The sequence below is a fragment of the Rhineura floridana genome, chromosome 13 (genome assembly GCF_030035675.1).
Source record: "Rhineura floridana isolate rRhiFlo1 chromosome 13, rRhiFlo1.hap2, whole genome shotgun sequence".
Taxonomy (NCBI): Eukaryota; Metazoa; Chordata; class Lepidosauria; order Squamata; family Rhineuridae; genus Rhineura; species Rhineura floridana.
Genome location: NC_084492.1, coordinates 7547261 through 7565005, shown reverse-complemented (window position 1 = coordinate 7565005; position 17745 = coordinate 7547261). Strand labels below are relative to the sequence as shown.

At 45.2% G+C, this 17745-nt stretch overlaps 1 protein-coding gene across 2 annotated transcripts in view; it reads right to left on the bottom strand.

The window, feature by feature from the left end:
* Positions 1 to 17745, bottom strand: part of CPNE2 (copine 2) — a 214690-nt gene that overhangs the window by 109334 nt on the left and 87611 nt on the right. For both annotated transcript variants that reach the window (XM_061593744.1, XM_061593745.1), the window contains exons 3-4: positions 6777 to 6956; positions 1599 to 1673 (exon numbers count right to left, since the gene is read on the bottom strand). In XM_061593744.1, coding sequence (XP_061449728.1) covers positions 1599 to 1673; positions 6777 to 6956 — 255 coding nt within the window. The remainder of the gene's footprint in view (positions 1 to 1598; positions 1674 to 6776; positions 6957 to 17745) is intronic.

Sequence of the window (17745 nt, the reverse complement as noted above, 5' to 3'; positions counted from 1 at the left end):
ATCAGCCAGCAGAACTACCACTCAGCACCTTCATCCCCGTTTTTGTGCCCCACATGCTTATTTCTTCTGATGAATCCAAGACTCCTCCCACAAATACAAACAACCACCTTTATATAGGGTATACAAAGCCCTACATGGCCTGGGACCCAAGTCTTTGAAGGAACGCCTGTCCCTTAACAAGCCAGCCTATGTCTTAATATCAGATTGGGGTGGCTCTGCTTGTAGTTCTATCAACACCTGTAGTTCACTGAGTGACAGCACAGAGCAAGGCCTTCTCTGTCATGGCACCCTGGACGTAGAACTCCCTCCCACTGTTGCACACATTAACAACTTTCAGATGCAGAGCAGGCGCCAGGCATGCCAGGGCCCTTGGGAACCAGCCTTCCCCTGGTCCTGGCACCCACACGCACACCCCACTTACTTACCTTTCCCTTGAAGTAAATGCTGCCCGTGCTGTGTGCGCATGCCTGTCATCAACTAAGATGGCAGCAGGGGCATCACCCCCTTAGGGAAACCTCGACCGCCATCTTGGTTGATGGCAGGCTTGTGCCTGTAGTGCAGATAGCATTTACTTTGAGGGGAGAGGTAAGTGGGGCATGTAGGTGGGTGTCACGGGCCTGAGCGAAGGTGTGTGGGGGTGCCTGGGAGCTCCCTCTCTGCAATCCATGGCAGGGTTGGGAGGTGACGCTGCCACGGTTTGCAGAAGGGAGTGCTGCCTACCCACCCTATGGAGGGGCCCTTTGGGCCCTCGACCAGAGCCCAACCTGGCCACCTTCTGGCACCAGCCCTGTTCAGAAGTCTAGTTAAGGCTGCCTTTTTATTCAGGTCTACAGAGATGATCAAATTAAGGCTTGGCTATTTTGCTGCTGTATTACTGCATTACAGGGTAATTGGTTTATTGATATAGGATGTTGATGAGGTTTGTTCATTTTCATGAAATGCTGTAACAGGCCCTGGGAACCTTTGAGTTGAAGGGCAGGTTATAAATACAAAAAATAATAGCAGCAACAACATAAATGGCGGTAACCAAAGAAAGCACACCATTTTAGCAGAGGCAAAATACCCTAATTTACACACTACATTCCAAGGGTTGCCAGCATGATACCCTTGACCACAATGACAGTCTTGTTATTTTCCCCTGGTGCCCATAACGCCTCAGAGTCCCTTATTCACTGCCCCCTTGGTCATATGGTTACCTTTCTCTCCCTTGAAAAGTACATAGATTTGAAGAACGAAGCTGAAAGAGTGACACTCTTTCCAACTTCCTCTTCCAGTTCTATGTGCTTTTCAAGGGTCAGATTAATTTTACTAGATCAGACTTCCAAACCCCTTGAAAAAGTACACTGTGTATGTGTGCTTGTGCACGCACATGCATGCTTTCTCGGGGGGGGGATGATCTGGGGGGGATGATCTGGGGGGGTGGGGAGGGAAGTGACCAGAGGGGGTGGTACTCACGGCAGTCACTAAAAAATCCAAATATGCTCACAGGCCTAAGAAAGGTTGGTGACCCCTGCTATATTACGACTGCAGAACTGGCACTTAACTTCAAAATTCAAGCCCCTCCCCCCTTTATGCAGCTGCCTTCATGTGCCCCGTACCGTTATTATTCCCTTTCCAGCTGGTTTTCCATTCCCCAGGAGGAGTGCTTTTGTAATCTTCTTGCTTGAGACAATCTAAGGGAGAAGAACAGAGGAAAAAAGAAAAGTATGTAACAATTATCCAAAGGACATAGGACATTCGGCTGGTTAGACAGCTGCAGCTGTTTCTGGACTGGGATAGCCTGACCACTGTTGTCCATGCACAGGCAACCTCCAGGCTGGATTACTGTAATGTGCTCTACGTGGGGCTGCCCTATGTGGGGTTGGTCCGGAAGCTGCAGCTGATGCAAAATGCAGCGCAACTACTCACTGTGGCAGAGTGTCACCAACATGTCACCCAACTGCTGAAAGAATTGCACTAGTTGCCCATTAGCTACCAGGGTAAGTTCAAGGTTCTGGTTTTGGTGTATAAAGCCCTATACAGCTTGGGACCAGGATACCTGAAAGATAGTCTCACCCCTTATATACCCAGTTGATCACTGCGCTCTGCAGGTGAGGGCCTCCTGCAGATAACATCTTATCAGGAGGTCCATTCCACACAACATAGGAAGCAGACCTGTAGCACCTCCCCTTTGGAATTTCCTCCCCTTAAATATTAGACAGGCACCATCTCTTTATCTTTTGGGGGCCTATTGAAGACCTTCCTCTTTCAACAAGCCTTTTAAGTAGAGACCCTATCCCAGTCTGTGTCTGTGTTGGAATTGCTTTTTAAGATGTTTTTAAAGCTGTTTTTTAGGCATGTGTTTTAAGATGTTTTGTTTTAATTTATTTTACAGTCTGTTTTTATGATGTTTTAGAGTGTTTTCAGTGGTGTTGTTTGCCACCCTGGGCTGCTACTGGGAGGAAGCTAGGTAGGTAGGTAGATAGGTAGATTAGGTAGAGAGACACAGCGATAGATAGAGAGACAGAGTGATAGAGAGAGAGAGAGATAGGGAGGGGGAGGGGGAGGGGGAGGGAGAGGGAGAGGGAGAGGGAGAGGGAGAGGGAGAGGGAGAAGGAGAAGGAGAAGGAGAGGGGGAGGGGGAGGGGGAGGGGGAGGGGGAGGGGGAGGGGGAGGGGGAGGGAGAGGGAGAGGGAGAGGGAGAGGGAGAGGGAGAGGGAGAGGGAGAGGGAGAGGGGGAGGGAGAGGGGGAGGGGGAGGGGGAGGGGGAGGGGGAGGGGGAGGGGGAGGGGGAGGGGGAGGGGGAGGAGGAGGGAGAGGCGGAGGCGGAGGCGGAGGCGGAGGCGGAGGCGGAGGCGGAGGCGGAGGCGGAGGCAGAGGCAGAGGCAGAGGCAGAGGCAGAGGCGGAGGCGGAGGCAGAGGCAGAGGCAGAGGCAGAGGCAGAGGCAGAGGCAGAGGCAGAGGCAGAGGCAGAGGCAGAGGCAGAGGGAGAGGGAGAGGGAGAGAGGGAGAGGGATCCAAAGGTATGATACTGAGCATAGTTCAGCTCTCTGTTCAAACATTCTCTTGCTCACTGGCTTTGGACAAGCCATTGACTTAACGTGCTCAGTGATGAAATTTCATATTTGCTCATGTCTGTCTTGGCTTGTAGAAAACACACAGCACTGCCTACTGTTGAAAAAGAGATAGACAGAAGCAAAAAAAGCGGCACACAACAGGAATGGTCATTTGCAGAGAGTGGCTCAGTGGGGGATTTTACTTTTGTTCCAGATCTCAGCATGTAGGCAACCCATGCCTAAAACTAAGGGATTTATGCCCCCCTCCCTGCCTTCCATCTCCTTGGTTTTCTAGTTTACGTGGCTAGTGAGGTTGCTAGGGGGTCACAGAGGGAGGGAGTCTTTCCTTTTAATCCAGCCACAGGACTGATCAGGTATATTGCAACTAATCTGGCAGAAGTCCGATGCAAAAATGAAATTAAAAAGAGAGAACAACTCAATACTTCCTTTGATGCAATTCAGGCAGCTCCTTTCCACGGCTATTCCTGGGCTGCTCGTGCCTTTGGACAAGAAAGTGGGCTTAAAGAAAACTTTGATCAAAGTCAAGGAGCGCTGGGTCAAAAGAAGGCCACCACAAACGGCTTTTGAAACCTGGGATGGAACAACTCATCAATCCACAATGACATTCTCCGGGCTAATTATCGTGGCCTGCTTCAAAACTTATATATTTTGCACAGGGAAGCAACTGCAATGGAGCTATTGCCCACATAAAAATGGAGGTAGTAGTGTACTACCAGGTCCTTGGGGACTTGTTCAGGGAGCCTTGAGGTTGGGGCTACAATACAGTCTAGTGGACCGCTGTGAGCAAAGTGTTTTGCTATACATTGTATGCAGAGCTTGGAAAAGTTACTTTTTTTGAACTACAACTCCCATCAGCCCAATCCAGTGGCCATGCTGGCTGAGTCTGATGGGAGTTGTAGTTCAAAAAAGTAACTTTTCCAAGCTCTGATTGTATGTAGCACCATGTGTTTTCTCTGGTTTCTTTAAAGCCAACAGTAGCTTCTCAGGCTTCACAGTTTCAAAGGAGAAACAGCAGAAGGTTGGGCTGCTTAATCCTTCCCAGCTCTTTTTCCACTCAAAAGTAGCCCACTCTAGCTGCCTCTCATCCCTCACTGGAAATGATACAGGTACCCATATTTTTTTCTCCAGTGGGCAAAAAGCAACTGCGGATGATTTTGAGCAGAAAAATGGTGGGAAGGAAAAGGGTCAAGCAACTCTGCCTCCCCCTTGCTGCATCCCCTGTACAGCCTCCTTTTCATTTTTTTAAAAAACTTTCAAGAAAAAAATACATGCAGTTGCATGTAAGGTTTAGTTTAGTCCTATGCGTTCAGACCTAGGAGTCTCCTCTTAAGATGGCAGTGACATCTGCTGTTTTTATCACTACTTGCATTTTAAATAAAATTCTGCTCTGCAGAGAATTTTACTGCAGAATTTTACTGCACCTTTAACAGTTAAGCATTGCAGTCCTAAATTTTATACTTCCCTATGCTTCTCTGTTATCAGTTTTTCCAAAATAGCAGTACTTGGTTAAGTTAATTCAAACGTTTGCATGTCTTTCCTACCTTTCTTTAACCAAACTAATTTAAGTTTCTTCATTTTTGTGATTTTCCATTTTTGGCTCAGCCAGGAAAGAATGGGATTGCTGGGATACATCATTTGGTCGCAAGTCAGAATTCTGCTGCAATTGAAAGATTCCTAGAGAGGTAGTGGGCTCTCCAACACTGGAGGCATTCAAGAGGCAGCTGGACAGCCATCTGTCAGGAATGATTTGATTTGGATTCCTGCATTGAGCAGGGGGTTGGACTTGATGGCCTTATAGGCCCCTTCCAACACTACTATTCTGATTCTATGAAAGCAGATTTTGGTGCTCCATATTTACTACTCTCCCAAGGCAACCCTGAAGCATGCTTACAAACTTACGCAGGCTATTGTAAGTTGCATCCATTATTGTACATTTAGGCCATGACGCTCACTGGGGAACTGGGCCAGTCAATGTCTCTCAGCCTAACCTACCTCACAAGGTTGTTGTGAGGATAAAATGGTGAAGGGGAGAACCATGTATTCCACTTTGAGCTCCTTGGAGGAAAGGGGGGATGCAAACATATTGTAAATCATAATCGATTATAATAATAGATTGCATCCATTATTTTCTTTTAAAATGTTTGCATTTTTGGAGCAGCCCACCAAGCGTGCATCACGTCAACCTCTGATTTACCACACTGACATAAATAACACTGTGAATTGTCCCCCAAGTTTTGCATTGAAGGCCAACATGGTGAGGTTTGCTGTTCCTGTTCAACACTGCCAGACATTTCATCAAATATGATCACAAACAGAGAGGTGATTCTCAGCACTATGACATGTGGTCTTGAGGTGAGAGACTTAATAGGTTAACAAGATGCCAGCATATATGGAGGCCAATCAGTAAGCCAGCTAACCCCGAGACTGAGACAACCAGGCAAGTCTACAACCAACTCTCCAGGTTCTGTGAGCTGCTTCAGATGTCGCAAAATGCAGAATGGGAAGTGCCTCATAGTTCTTGGTTCCCCTTTCTATAGCTTAAACCAGGAGTGAGGAACACTGGCTCACAGTCTAATTAGGCCTGGCACAGATCCCTATGTGGCCTGCAAGGACATTGTCCCATATCACACCTAACTGTCCCACACCTGACAACCTATGTGACGTCAGTTGGAAACACGGCTGCCAAGAAACAACGGGGAGCTTTAAAATGTTCCTGATTGTTCCTTGGCAAGGGAGGCTTGCTGTCAGCACCGATCAGCTGATTGCTGGTAGCACCGATCAGCTGATTGCTGGTCACAGCAAGCCTGCAGCATTACAGAGTTCCCTACTGGGAACTTTGTAGCACAGCCAACTCCAGCTGGCTTCCTGTAGCTCTGAACTGCTGATTGACACTTACAGAAAGCCTGCTGCTGTCTGCAGATGAAGCAAACCTCCAAGTGAGGCTTGCTTTAAGTGCAAGTATCCCTTTGCATCACTGGCTTTAACTGTAACTGGGGATGCAAAAGATCTTCCTCTATAGTAAAGGCTTTTTTTGGGAGGGGGGGTCACCTGATGTCATTGTAACGCCAAGTGATTGACAGGTGGGAGGCCCCATCACTATGGCCTGCTAGAGATAGGGGAGGTCAGGATCCAGCCCACTGGCCGGATCTTGTTCCCCACCCCTGTCTTAAGCAGAAGCTCCATATCTGCTTTCTCCCTGTCTTGGCTGCAGGCAATGCACCTTCCACTATACTGCACTGGGCATATTCTTAAGTACCAAGTCTGCATCCCCCTGAGCAGCCACTGGCAGTGCAAAAACGGTCCCAATACCGCTTTACATACCACATACCTAATACACACAATGAGATGTAGCAACTGCCACTGGCTTAGATGAGTTTTTAAAAGGATTAAACAAATTAATTCACAGGTGATTGGTCTATTAAACAGTGATTAGGCTTGATAGCTTCACATACAAAGGCAATAAACCTGAAAAGCTGATGCTGGAAATAAGCAACAGGGGAGAACTGTTACCTTTATGTCCAAAAGCAAATAGCCGGTCATTCAATTAGACAGGTTTATGGCCTAATACAACCCAGGAGGCTTCTTCTTATGTCCTTATTCACTGCCCTGCCTTCTACTCTCTTCCACCGTCAGATGAACTGCTATGGACTTGCCAAGTGACCTGTGATGCTTTGCATGCAGAAACTCTCAGTACTCCAGGAATGAGGTAGCAACACTCACCGTTCCCAAGGTGCAGGAAAACTCTCCCAAGAAGTCATGTTCATACAACTGCATGCTTGATTTGTCTTGGTCAAACAAGGCAAATTTCAGCTTCTGAACTTCCTCAAAGCGATAATCTATGATGAACTTCTTGGAGAAGGCTGGGTTGAGGTTGTTCACAGCTGTTTCCGTCCTGTCGATCTACAAAGAGAGGTTGAACAAGTGAGCTCATCAACTAGTCTCTTAAGGTACAGTACAGCACCCTTCGCTAACCTGCCGGATGCTTTGGACTACAACTCCCCTCAGCTCCAGCCAGCATGGGCAGCAGGTTGAAAAAATACAGGCTTCACTGGAATGTAATGGTGACATTTTTATTACGTTCAGTCCAGATATATATTTCCTCCCTGCAAGCTGAGCTCCAAACACAAAAGCACAACTCTGCGAGTTTGCAGCAGAAACCAGCTATGGACAGCACTGGCAGGATATAATGGCTGGGTAGTTACTGCCAGAGCAGTGTAGTGGTTAGAGTGCTGGACTCAGACCTGGACTCAGACTCAGATGCAAGGTTTAAATCCCTGCTTAGCCATGAAGATCACTAGGTGACCTTGGGCCAGTCACTGTCTCCCAGCCTACCCTACCTTACAGGAGTGTTGTGAAGATAAAATGGGAAGAGAACCATGTATGCTACCTTGAACTCCTTCATGGGGTATAAATGTAATAAATAAATAAAATAAAAATTACCACAAAACCCACCCTCCACTCTCTAGGGTACTTTTAACTAAACAAGGAAAAATCCTTTTAAAAGTTGATTAATACACATCATAATACTGGTGGACAGATCAATCTATTTCCAGTCCATGAGTTGCATCTAACATTGTTCATATTCATTCATTTCACTGGGTCTACTCTGAGTATAACTTTGGCCACATTCACACCATACGTTTATTCCACTATTATTCCACACTCATGGCTTCCCCTCAAGATCCTGGGAAGCGTAGTTTGTGAAGGCTGCTGAGAGTTGTTAGGAGACCCCTCTTCCCCTCACAGAGTGATCAATCCCTCTTCCCAGGGAACTCTGGGAACTGCAGATCTGAGAATGGAACAGAGGTCTCCTAAGAACCCTCAGCACCCTCCACAAACTACACTTCCCAGGATTCTTGGGGGAAAAACCTTGACTGTTTAAAGTGAAATAATAGTGAAATAAATGTACAGTGTGAATGCAGCCTAACACTGGAAACAAGTCAATTTCACATGTGTTCATTGATAAGTCTGTTACATTCTTTTTTCCCATCAACCTGCATTAAAAAAACACATACAAAAATTATCATTTAAGTAGGTATTTAAATATGCATTTTGCCACAAAATAATACTTAGATGTTTTAGCTCAATGTATGCACTTCTAAACATATTTAATCCTAAAGTACACATGTTCATACATTCAGTACATTTTTGAATTAAGATCTGTATTGTAAAATTCATAGAAGTACGAAATCCATATTATGGTCCAATTAGTCCAAGAGGTGCGCTTTAGATCAGTTCACTTAAAAATGAAAAACCAAACAAAATCTCCATCTATCCCTAGGTAGCAAGCACATAAGAAGAATCCTGCTGGATCAGATCAAAGGTCCCCTCCAATCCAACATCCTGTTCTACATAGTGGCCAATCAGATGTCTCTGGGAAGCTCCTAAGCGGGACACACAGGCAACGGAACCTTGTGTTAATGTTTTCAACAACAGATAATTCAGAAGTATGTTACCTCTGAATCTGGGAGACAGAATATACCCAACACGACCTGTAGCCATTAATAGGCTTATCCTATAAGAATCTGCCTAATTCCCTTTTAATGTGACCCTTGCACTGAAAAAGGTTCCCCGCTCCTGATTGGCTCTGTGCCAGCACTGCTTTGGATTTGTGCTTCAACACAAATCAGGATTCCTGGCATCAGAAAAGAGAGAGACAGAGAGAGAGACAGAGAGAGAGAGAGAGAGAGAGAACACATTGATAACCTTAATTCTTCCTTCCTTTTTTTGCATGCTCACTTTTAAATTGAACTGATGTAAAAAGAAGGAGCAAAAAATCCCTGACACCTCCCACATCTTGCCATGTTGAAATGGCAACGTATTATGCAGGGTGCTATAGCAGGGCCTCCTTCCCTCCCCACTAGGACTAGTACCAATGCAACTTGCTCCATCTGCCTCGCTGGCATCCATTCAACTACAGGCTTCAGGGTGGAAGAAGCTACAGTAAAGTTTTACTTTCCTGTAATTGGCTTTGCTCTTTAATACAAATCCACATTCCTAGAAAAAAGCCAAGTGAGGAGTATGGCAGGTTTTTGGCTCTCTCCACTAGGCTTCCTGTGCCAATGGATGCCTTCAGAGCTGATGCAGAAGTATGGAAGGAAAATCAGAACTTGAGTTTCGACAGTCATCGATAGCACAAGACCAATGGCCATGGCACTATCCAAATGCACGTGAAATTACAGATGTAGATATGAAACAAGGTTCTTCATCACTTAAAGCAGGGGTGGAGAACTCTGGGGCTGAATGAACTCTCCAAACCTCTCTGTCTGGCCCTTAGGACTGTCCCTAGGCCATACCACTCACGGTTCCTGCTCCAGGGTTAACCCAGTCTGTGGAAACTGTGGAGCAATGATTCCACTTCAGGTTTTAGTCCGAACTTTCAAAAAGCTACCCAAGGTGCTAATAGCACCTTGGAGAGCTCCCTGAAAGTTCAGACTAAAACCCAGCAGGGCCGACTTATCCATTAGGCACAGTAGGCACAGTGCCTAGAGCCCACAATACTTTTAGGGGCCCACGAAAATGTTTTAATTTCTTTTAAAATCAGAATGAAAAAAATGAACTTTTAGGGTCAAAGAAAATCTTTTAATTTTTTTCTCACATCAGAAAAAAATGAAATTTTTAGGGCCCACGAAAATCTATTAAATTTTGCCTAAAACAGAAAATAAAATAAAATGTTGAAGTATTTAAAGTTATATCAAAAATAATTTTTAATATTGATATTATTATGGAGGAAGGGGCCCACGAAGGGAAAAGTGCCTAGGACCCACGAAGGTCATAATGTGGCCCTGAAACCCAGAGCAGATTCACTTCACCCCCATCATTGGAGGCACTGTCCTCCACTGACTCCGGTCCTGATCGAACTTTGGTGTAGAACACAGACAAGGATCTTCAGGCCTGGGCCCTGAATATGGCCCTCCCTGCCTCTCTGTCTTCATGCCTGCAGAACTCTTCCAGGCCATGCCCCTCCCAACGCCACGCCTGCAGTTTTTGTGTGGCTGACAAGTAGCCTACTGAACAAAGCTTCAGAGTCCCATCCATTGCCCAACCAATGTTTGTCTCTGGCTCTGCCCACCACTGGCGTGGAAGGTTCTCCACGAGGAAATGTGGCCCTTAGGCTGCAAAAGGTTCCCCATTCCTGGGCTACAGGGAGAAAAGAAGCAGAAGTGGAGTTCCAGAAAGGCAATGAAGGTTTCACAAGATACATCCATAGTAAAAAGGTAAAGGTGTCCCTGCATTTATAGTGTGAGTCGTTTCCGACTCTTAGAGTGATGTCTTGCGACGTTTACTAGGCAGACCGTATATATGGGGTGGGATTGCCAGTTCCTTCCCCGGCCTTTCTTTACCCCCCAGCATATGCCGGGTACTCATTTTACCGACCACGGATGGATGGAAGGCTGAGTGGACCTCGACCCCTTTTACTGCAGATTCGACTTCCTCCTTCTGTTGGAATCGAACTCCGGCCATGAGCAGAGCTTCGGTTGCGTTACCGCAGCTTACCACTATGCGCCACGGAGGGTCACATCCATAGTACAGACATATTAATAAAGTCACCAGTAAAGATCTTTGGGATGGCCTGACAATTATTTTGGACCAGCCTTTCCCAACCTTTGGGTCCCGAGATGTCACTGGACTACAATTCCCATCATTCCTGAACATTGGCCATGCTGGCTGGGGCTGGTGGGAGTTGTAGTCCAGCAGCATCTGGGGACCCAAAGGTTGGGAAAGGCTGGTCTGAAATAATTGTCAGGCCCTCCCAAAGACCTTTACAGATTACTTTATTAATAATATGGCAAGAAAGGCTGTCCTTCAGTAATAGTTACTTAGGCACAAACTCTGGAGATTGAACCTGGGATGCAATGTTCTACCACTGACCTACAGCCCTTTCCCAAGTTGCTTATGGGGGTTTAAGATAGTTTAAACGTGTGGTTAAGGAAGAGAAATGTGACATGATACTGTTAGAAGGGAGAACAGAAAGGAGAGGTGGAGCTCAGTAAAGGAGGGGCTATCTCTTTGATCGGGGGTGGTCAGCTTCTGCTTCAACATGGCTACTGGTTTTTCTTTCATGCTCAACAGAACAGGTAGGCATGTTGATCCAACAGGGAAGAAATGCAAAAACAAGGGAAGAGTAAAATATGATGGAAATGGACTGCCTTCCAGTCAATCCCGACTTACGGCGACCCTATGAATAGGGTTTTCATGGTACATGGAATTCAGAGGACGTTTACCATTGCCTTCCTCTGAGGCTGAGAGGCAGTGACTGGCCCAAGGTCACCCAGTGAGCTTCATGGCTGTGTGGGGATTCGAACCCTGGTCTCCCAGGTCGAAGTCCAACACTCTAACCACTATGCCACACTGGCTCTTAAAATATGATACAGCTTGAGTATTCTGCTGCAACACCCAAACAAAATAAAGGTAATGCTTTATTAGAACCAAACAAAGGGTGAGGGAGAAATTTGATTCAGTTCAGTTTTTAACACAAGCTCACACTTTCCAAGCCATTATGTGAACTGAAACATTAGAGGCAAGGGCACATAAAAGCACACATATTACAGATAATAACATAGAAAGTGCATGATATTAAGGAAAACGGCTTGCAGAAGTATGTCAGGCAAAATTGCTTACAAAAAGTGTATATTAGGAGAAAGTTGTACTAAAATGCTGACAAGTTGCTATGAGAGCTTTAGAAGAAAATCTGGGGAGTCCTCATGAAAATTCAGGCAAGGGACGTAGCTCAATGGCAGAGCAGGTTCAATCCCTGGCATGTCCAGGTAGGGCTGAGAGAGACTCCTGCCTGAAACCCTGGAGAGCCACTGCCAGTCAGTGTCGACAATACTGAGCCAAATGGATCGGTGGTCTGGCTCAGTAAAAGGCAGCTTCCTATGCTGCTATGCCTAATGGGTAGGACTGTCTGCCTGAGAGTATGAGAAGCAAAGGATTACATGCGTGAATGCTATTCCATTAAAAAGAGATTCTCAAGCACAAAAAGCCAGCACACCCGGAAGAAGGCTAAGCTGTAACCCTTCTCCCCAATATACTAGCTCTATATGAGCAGAAAATGTAAACAGAAAGTGTTCAAACGTAGAGTGTCCCACCTGCAGCCTGAAACTGTATAGTCAAGAAAGAGCTGTATCATGCAATTCATCTAAGCGGGTACCCTCTCAGCAGACTTGCTCATCTTCAGATGTGTCTTGTAGGTAAGCGTGCAATGCATGCACATCAAATTTTTTCCACATTTTGGTGCCATGAAGTTCTATGTGCAAAATGACGCCTATCGAAAAGCACTGCATCTGCAGTAATAACGGTTCAATCTGTGATGGGCCACTCACGCGTGCAAGTCATTCCTTGATACTTTTTGTCATCAAGTGATGAACGGGCATGCATGAACCACTCCCCCCAGAAACATGGCTGATATTGGCAGCCATTGGCCTGTCCATTGCTAGTTGGGTTGCAACACTGTGAAGATCACACCCAGTTTTGGAAAGGACTGGCGGAGAGGAGGGAATGAGAATACTTCTGGACTCTGAACTATGGAGGGATGAATCTGTCTGAGTTCCGTAAGTTTCTAATTTTCGCAGTCTTAAATTCAGCTCTCCACATTTTTGCAGCAATTTGCAAATTTTATTACTTTAAATCCTCATGAAAATTTGAAAGGCATTTTAGTGCGAATTTCTCCTAATAATCAATTTTTGAATGCAGTCTTGACTAATATGCACCTGTATGCTAATTTCACTAAACTATGCATATTTATGCATATTTCCGCCCACATTTTGTACATACTGATTGGCTGGAGAACTGCTTCACAAAATTTGGAAAAGTGCAAATTTCAAAGAATAGTTGCATTTCAGTCACGTATTGATTGGAGAAGTGCAAATTAGGCAGTTTCTCACTAAAATGCAACCAAGATTGAGTTTTTCCTCCATCCCTACTCTGAGCAGGGAAGCCACAGAGAACAGCCAGAGAACTATGCTCGTGAAGGGAAGAACTAAGGAACTACTCAGGACACTGGAGAAAGTCTTGCTCCTGTTGGATTTAGCACTTTTTCAACAGACGCTGCTCGTGTATTTCCATGCTGATCCTTGCAGCTATAAAAGGGCTGGAAACATTCTCGTGAATGGCCCAAGAAAGGTCCAGAGACCAGGTTCCGGATGTACAAAGGGTGGACACATGAAGTGCCAACCACAAGGCAGAGTCTGGAGAAGCCTCTTTTGACCAAGGCTGCTTTCAATTATCCTGGATGTCCGTGTCCTCCTGCTGGCCACCCTTTCCCCTCTGATCCTTCTCTCGTCCTCTCTCTGTCCTCCCAATGACTCAGAATGGCATCTGTTTGTGCCTCCCTGGAGATGTTTCTCCCCAGGGCCCTGCCCTCCTGTGAACAAGCGGTGTACCAGAGAAGTTAAGGGAATGAACTGTGCAGTACCTCCCCCCTGAAATACGAGTGACCCCATCAGTACTGGTATTCCACCGGATCTTGAAGACACAAGCATTCCCCTGAACTTAAAACTTCCTGATCTAATTGTTTTAATTCTTATGCCTTTTAACTGGCTTGTTTTATTATATATTTTCATTATGGATATTTTAATGCTTTGATGGAATTGTTTTATTGTGTATTTTCCTTATATATGGATTTTATAAACCCCTTAGAAACAATCATCATCATCATCTGGGCAAGCCACTATCTCTTTGTCTGTCATCTGCAGAATGGGGATAATACAATGTTGACCTACTTTAGAAGGTTGTTGCAAGGCAAAGGTTTCCAAAGGTACACTTTTATGAAAGGGGTGAAAGACCACGCGTTCTGTATCCAGAAATAGTCAATCAAAATCGACCTTACCGGAGAAGATGGACCAATGAGCTGACTGCATAACGCCGCTTCCAAATAAGTACCTGCTTTCTAGTTTACTGCTGGGCTGATCTTATTTACTTACAGCATGTTATACCTTGTCCTTCAGCCAAAAAGACTCTCAGAGCAGCTTACAAAGGTAATTTTTAAGAAGGTCCCTGCCCTCATGCTCACAATTTAAAAATAGAGGAGGTGAATGAGTCTGCCCGTCTCATCACACTGGACGTTAACGCCCTGCACGCTTCCATGCCACATGAGGCGGCCAGAGCTACAGCTGAAAGGATTTTACATTCACGTTCCCATGCGGACGCCCCCCCCCAACTCATTTTTTGTTAGATCTTTTGGATATTGTATTAGAAAAGAATTGTTTTCATTTTGACACTCATTTTTATCTACAAACTAAAAGGGTAGCTATGGGCAGTCCTGCTGCTCCTAGTATTGCCAATCTGTTTATGACAGATCTGGAGCACTCTTGAAGCACAGGCTTCTGAGGAAGCTTAGCAGTCATGGAATAAGAGGAGAGGTCCTCTTGTGGATAAGGAATTGGTTAAGAAGCAGAAAGCAGAGAGTAGGAATAAACGGACAGTTCTCCCAATGGAGGGCTGTAGAAAGTGGAGTCCCTCAAGGATCGGTATTGGGACCTGTACTTTTCAACTTGTTCATTAATGACCTAGAATTAGGAGTGAGCAGTGAAGTGGCCAAGTTTGCTGACGACACTAAATTGTTCAGGGTTGTTAAAACAAAAAGGGATTGCGAAGAGCTCCAAAAAGACCTCTCCAAACTGGGTGAATGGGCGGAAAAATGGCAAATGCAATTCAATATAAACAAGTGTAAAATTATGTATATTGGAGCAAAAAATCTTAATTTCACATATACGCTCATGGGGTCTGAACTGGCGGTGACCGACCAGGAGAGAGACCTCGGGGTTGTAGTGGACAGCACGATGAAAATGTCGACCCAGTGTGCGGCAGCTGTGAAAAAGGCAAATTCCATGCTAGCGATAATTAGGAAAGGTATTGAAAATAAAACAGCCGATATCATAATGCCGTTGTATAAATCTATGGTGCGGCCGCATTTGGAATACTGTGTACAGTTCTGGTCACCTCATCTCAAAAAGGATATTATCGAGTTGGAAAAGGTTCAGAAGAGGGCAACCAGAATGATCAAGGGGATGGAGCGACTCCCTTACGAGGAAAGGTTGCAGCATTTGGGGCTTTTTAGTTTAGAGAAAAGGCGGGTCAGAGGAGACATGATAGAAGTGTATAAAATTATGCATGGCATTGAGAAAGTGGGTAGAGAAAAGTTCTTCTCCCTCTCTCATAATACTAGAACTCGTGGACATTCAAAGAAGCTGAATGTTGGAAGATTCAGGACAGACAAAAGGAAGTACTTCTTTACTCAGCGCATAGTTAAACTATGGAATTTGCTCCCACAAGATGCAGTAATGGCCACCAGCTTGGATGGCTTTAAAAGAAGATTAGACAAATTCATGGAGGACAGGGCTATCAATGGCTACTAGCCATGATGGCTGTGCTCTGCCACCCTAGTCAGAGGCAGCATGCTTCTGAAAACCAGTTGCCGGAAGCCTCAGGAGGGGAGAGTGTTCTTGCACTCGGGTCCTGCTTGCGGGCTTCCCCCAGGCACCTGGTTGGCCACTGTGAGAACAGGATGCTGGACTAGATGGGCCACTGGCCTGATCCAGCAGGCTCTTCTTATGTTCTTATGTTCTTATATCCTTAATGTAATCCTTATATTTTAGCTTCTATGGCTGATATATAGATGATATTTTTATAGTGTTCACCTGTGCATCGGAAGTGCAGCAATTTTTTGTTTGGATCAATTCCATCAGTAGTGTCATCAAATTTACATGTCATGTGCATCATCAACAAATTCCTTTCTTGGATGTTTTGGTGCATATTCATTCCAATCACATTTGTGTACAAAGTTATAGCAAATCAACTGAATTCATTGCTGCATTTTTCTAGTCATCATTCCAGACATCTTCGTAATAATTTACCATGTGGGCAGTTTTTAAGATTGAAATGAAACAGCACTTTTACTCACAGCTACGACACACAAGCTGATCAATTTTCTAGAGAATTATCATCAAGGGATTTTCCTAAAAGTGTCATCACAGCATCCAGAGCCAGGGCAGATTTGATTCCTAGACAATCTTTGTTACAGTCTCGGTCTAAACAAATGTCTGATAGATCATTCTGGTCCATTGAGTTCAGTAGGTTCGCCCAGCAATTTAAACATATCATACATAAACATTGGCATTTGGTACAGGATATACCTGGTTACAGCATTGCTCCTGTCATGGGGTTCAGGAGAACCTCAAACCTGGCTGATAGACTTGTTCATTCTGATTATCTTACCAGAATTTCTCTTTCCTGAGACACTACTGGCCATTTTCCCTGTGGACCTTGCTCATGCTGCTGTCCAAGTCTTCAAGTGAAGCAATTCACTAATCCTATTGACAATCAGACCTACGTCCTTAGATCCTTTACCAATTGTAATTTGCTTCATGTCATCTATATTATTATGTGCCCATGTGCCAAGATTTATGTTGAACAGACATCCAGACCTTTAAAATCCAGGATCACTGAACATAAAGCAAAATACGTACTAACTTTTTGGAAGCTCCGCTTAATATGCAATTTCACAATTTTAAAAAGACACAACGCATGAGGAAAAAGGAATGGGAGGGAGGAGGAAAAAGCAAGCCACAGCACAAGTTCTTCAAGTTAAGATTCTTCAACTTGCAGCTGATGTCAGTGGAGGTCCTGGGCTGTCTTGCCCTTGACAAAGAGTACTCCCCCTTGAAGCCCCACCTTCCCCCCCCCCAGATCAGATCCAGGAGCAGAGCTGATGACATTTTCCAGACCAGGAGAACAAGGCAGCTCCTGCCATACGCTTCTTTCCTCAAAGATCTGTCTTGATTTTACCCATTTCTGACCTATGCTACCAAGCTTCTTCTAGCAAGACAATTATCCCAATTGACCTTGAAGTTCCTACATTCATCGGTCACCCAACTGGACCCCCAGAGTAGCAGCTGAACTTGTGCCCTATAGAGATCTGCCCAAACCTTCAAGGACCTGGTCCTCTGTAGGCCACGTAATGCCAAGGCTCACTTTATAACACTTGAAGAGTCATGAAAAAGATATATTTGACTATGTGCAAAATGCATTTCCCTCATACTTAAGCTCCCACATCTGCTGCGATGTCACAGTACTTCTTGGCCCAAGGGTACGGCCTTCAACAAGGAACACATTCCAGCCCCTTTCCATTATAAATTACACTTCAATTCTTAAAGTTTTGTTGCTGAATTACACAGAAAGGGAGGTAGCCACCCTTGCCTCAAAAAAGCTGCAAGGGAAAAAATGACGCAATGGCCCCATTTCCACACAGCTCCAATTATCCCAAGATAAAGCTCTTAACATCACACAAAATTGCAGGAGTGATTGTGTGAAATGTTAAAAGCAACCTGAAGAGAGACAGTGCACCATGGGAGAATTAATTGCCAAGTGCCGCATGGTGCACCCTGCCACAGTTCTTATATTAACAGCACCGCCGGAGCCAAAAACTCACACACGCACAACTCCAGTCCTGACATGCTTTTCTTGGCCACAGGCCCTGGAAAATGCTGACACTTCTTAGACTCGCTCGACCTGGAATTGAGCATTTATGCGCTAGCACCTCCTTAACTCTGAAAAGGAGCTCTGTTAGGAATGATTGAAATCAGGCAGGCGTGAGGTGCCTTGCTGTCCTGGCAACACATTCCATCGCATTCCTGTAAAATCATACTACTGAAAGAGAAAAAGTTTAACTGATCAAATACACAACTCA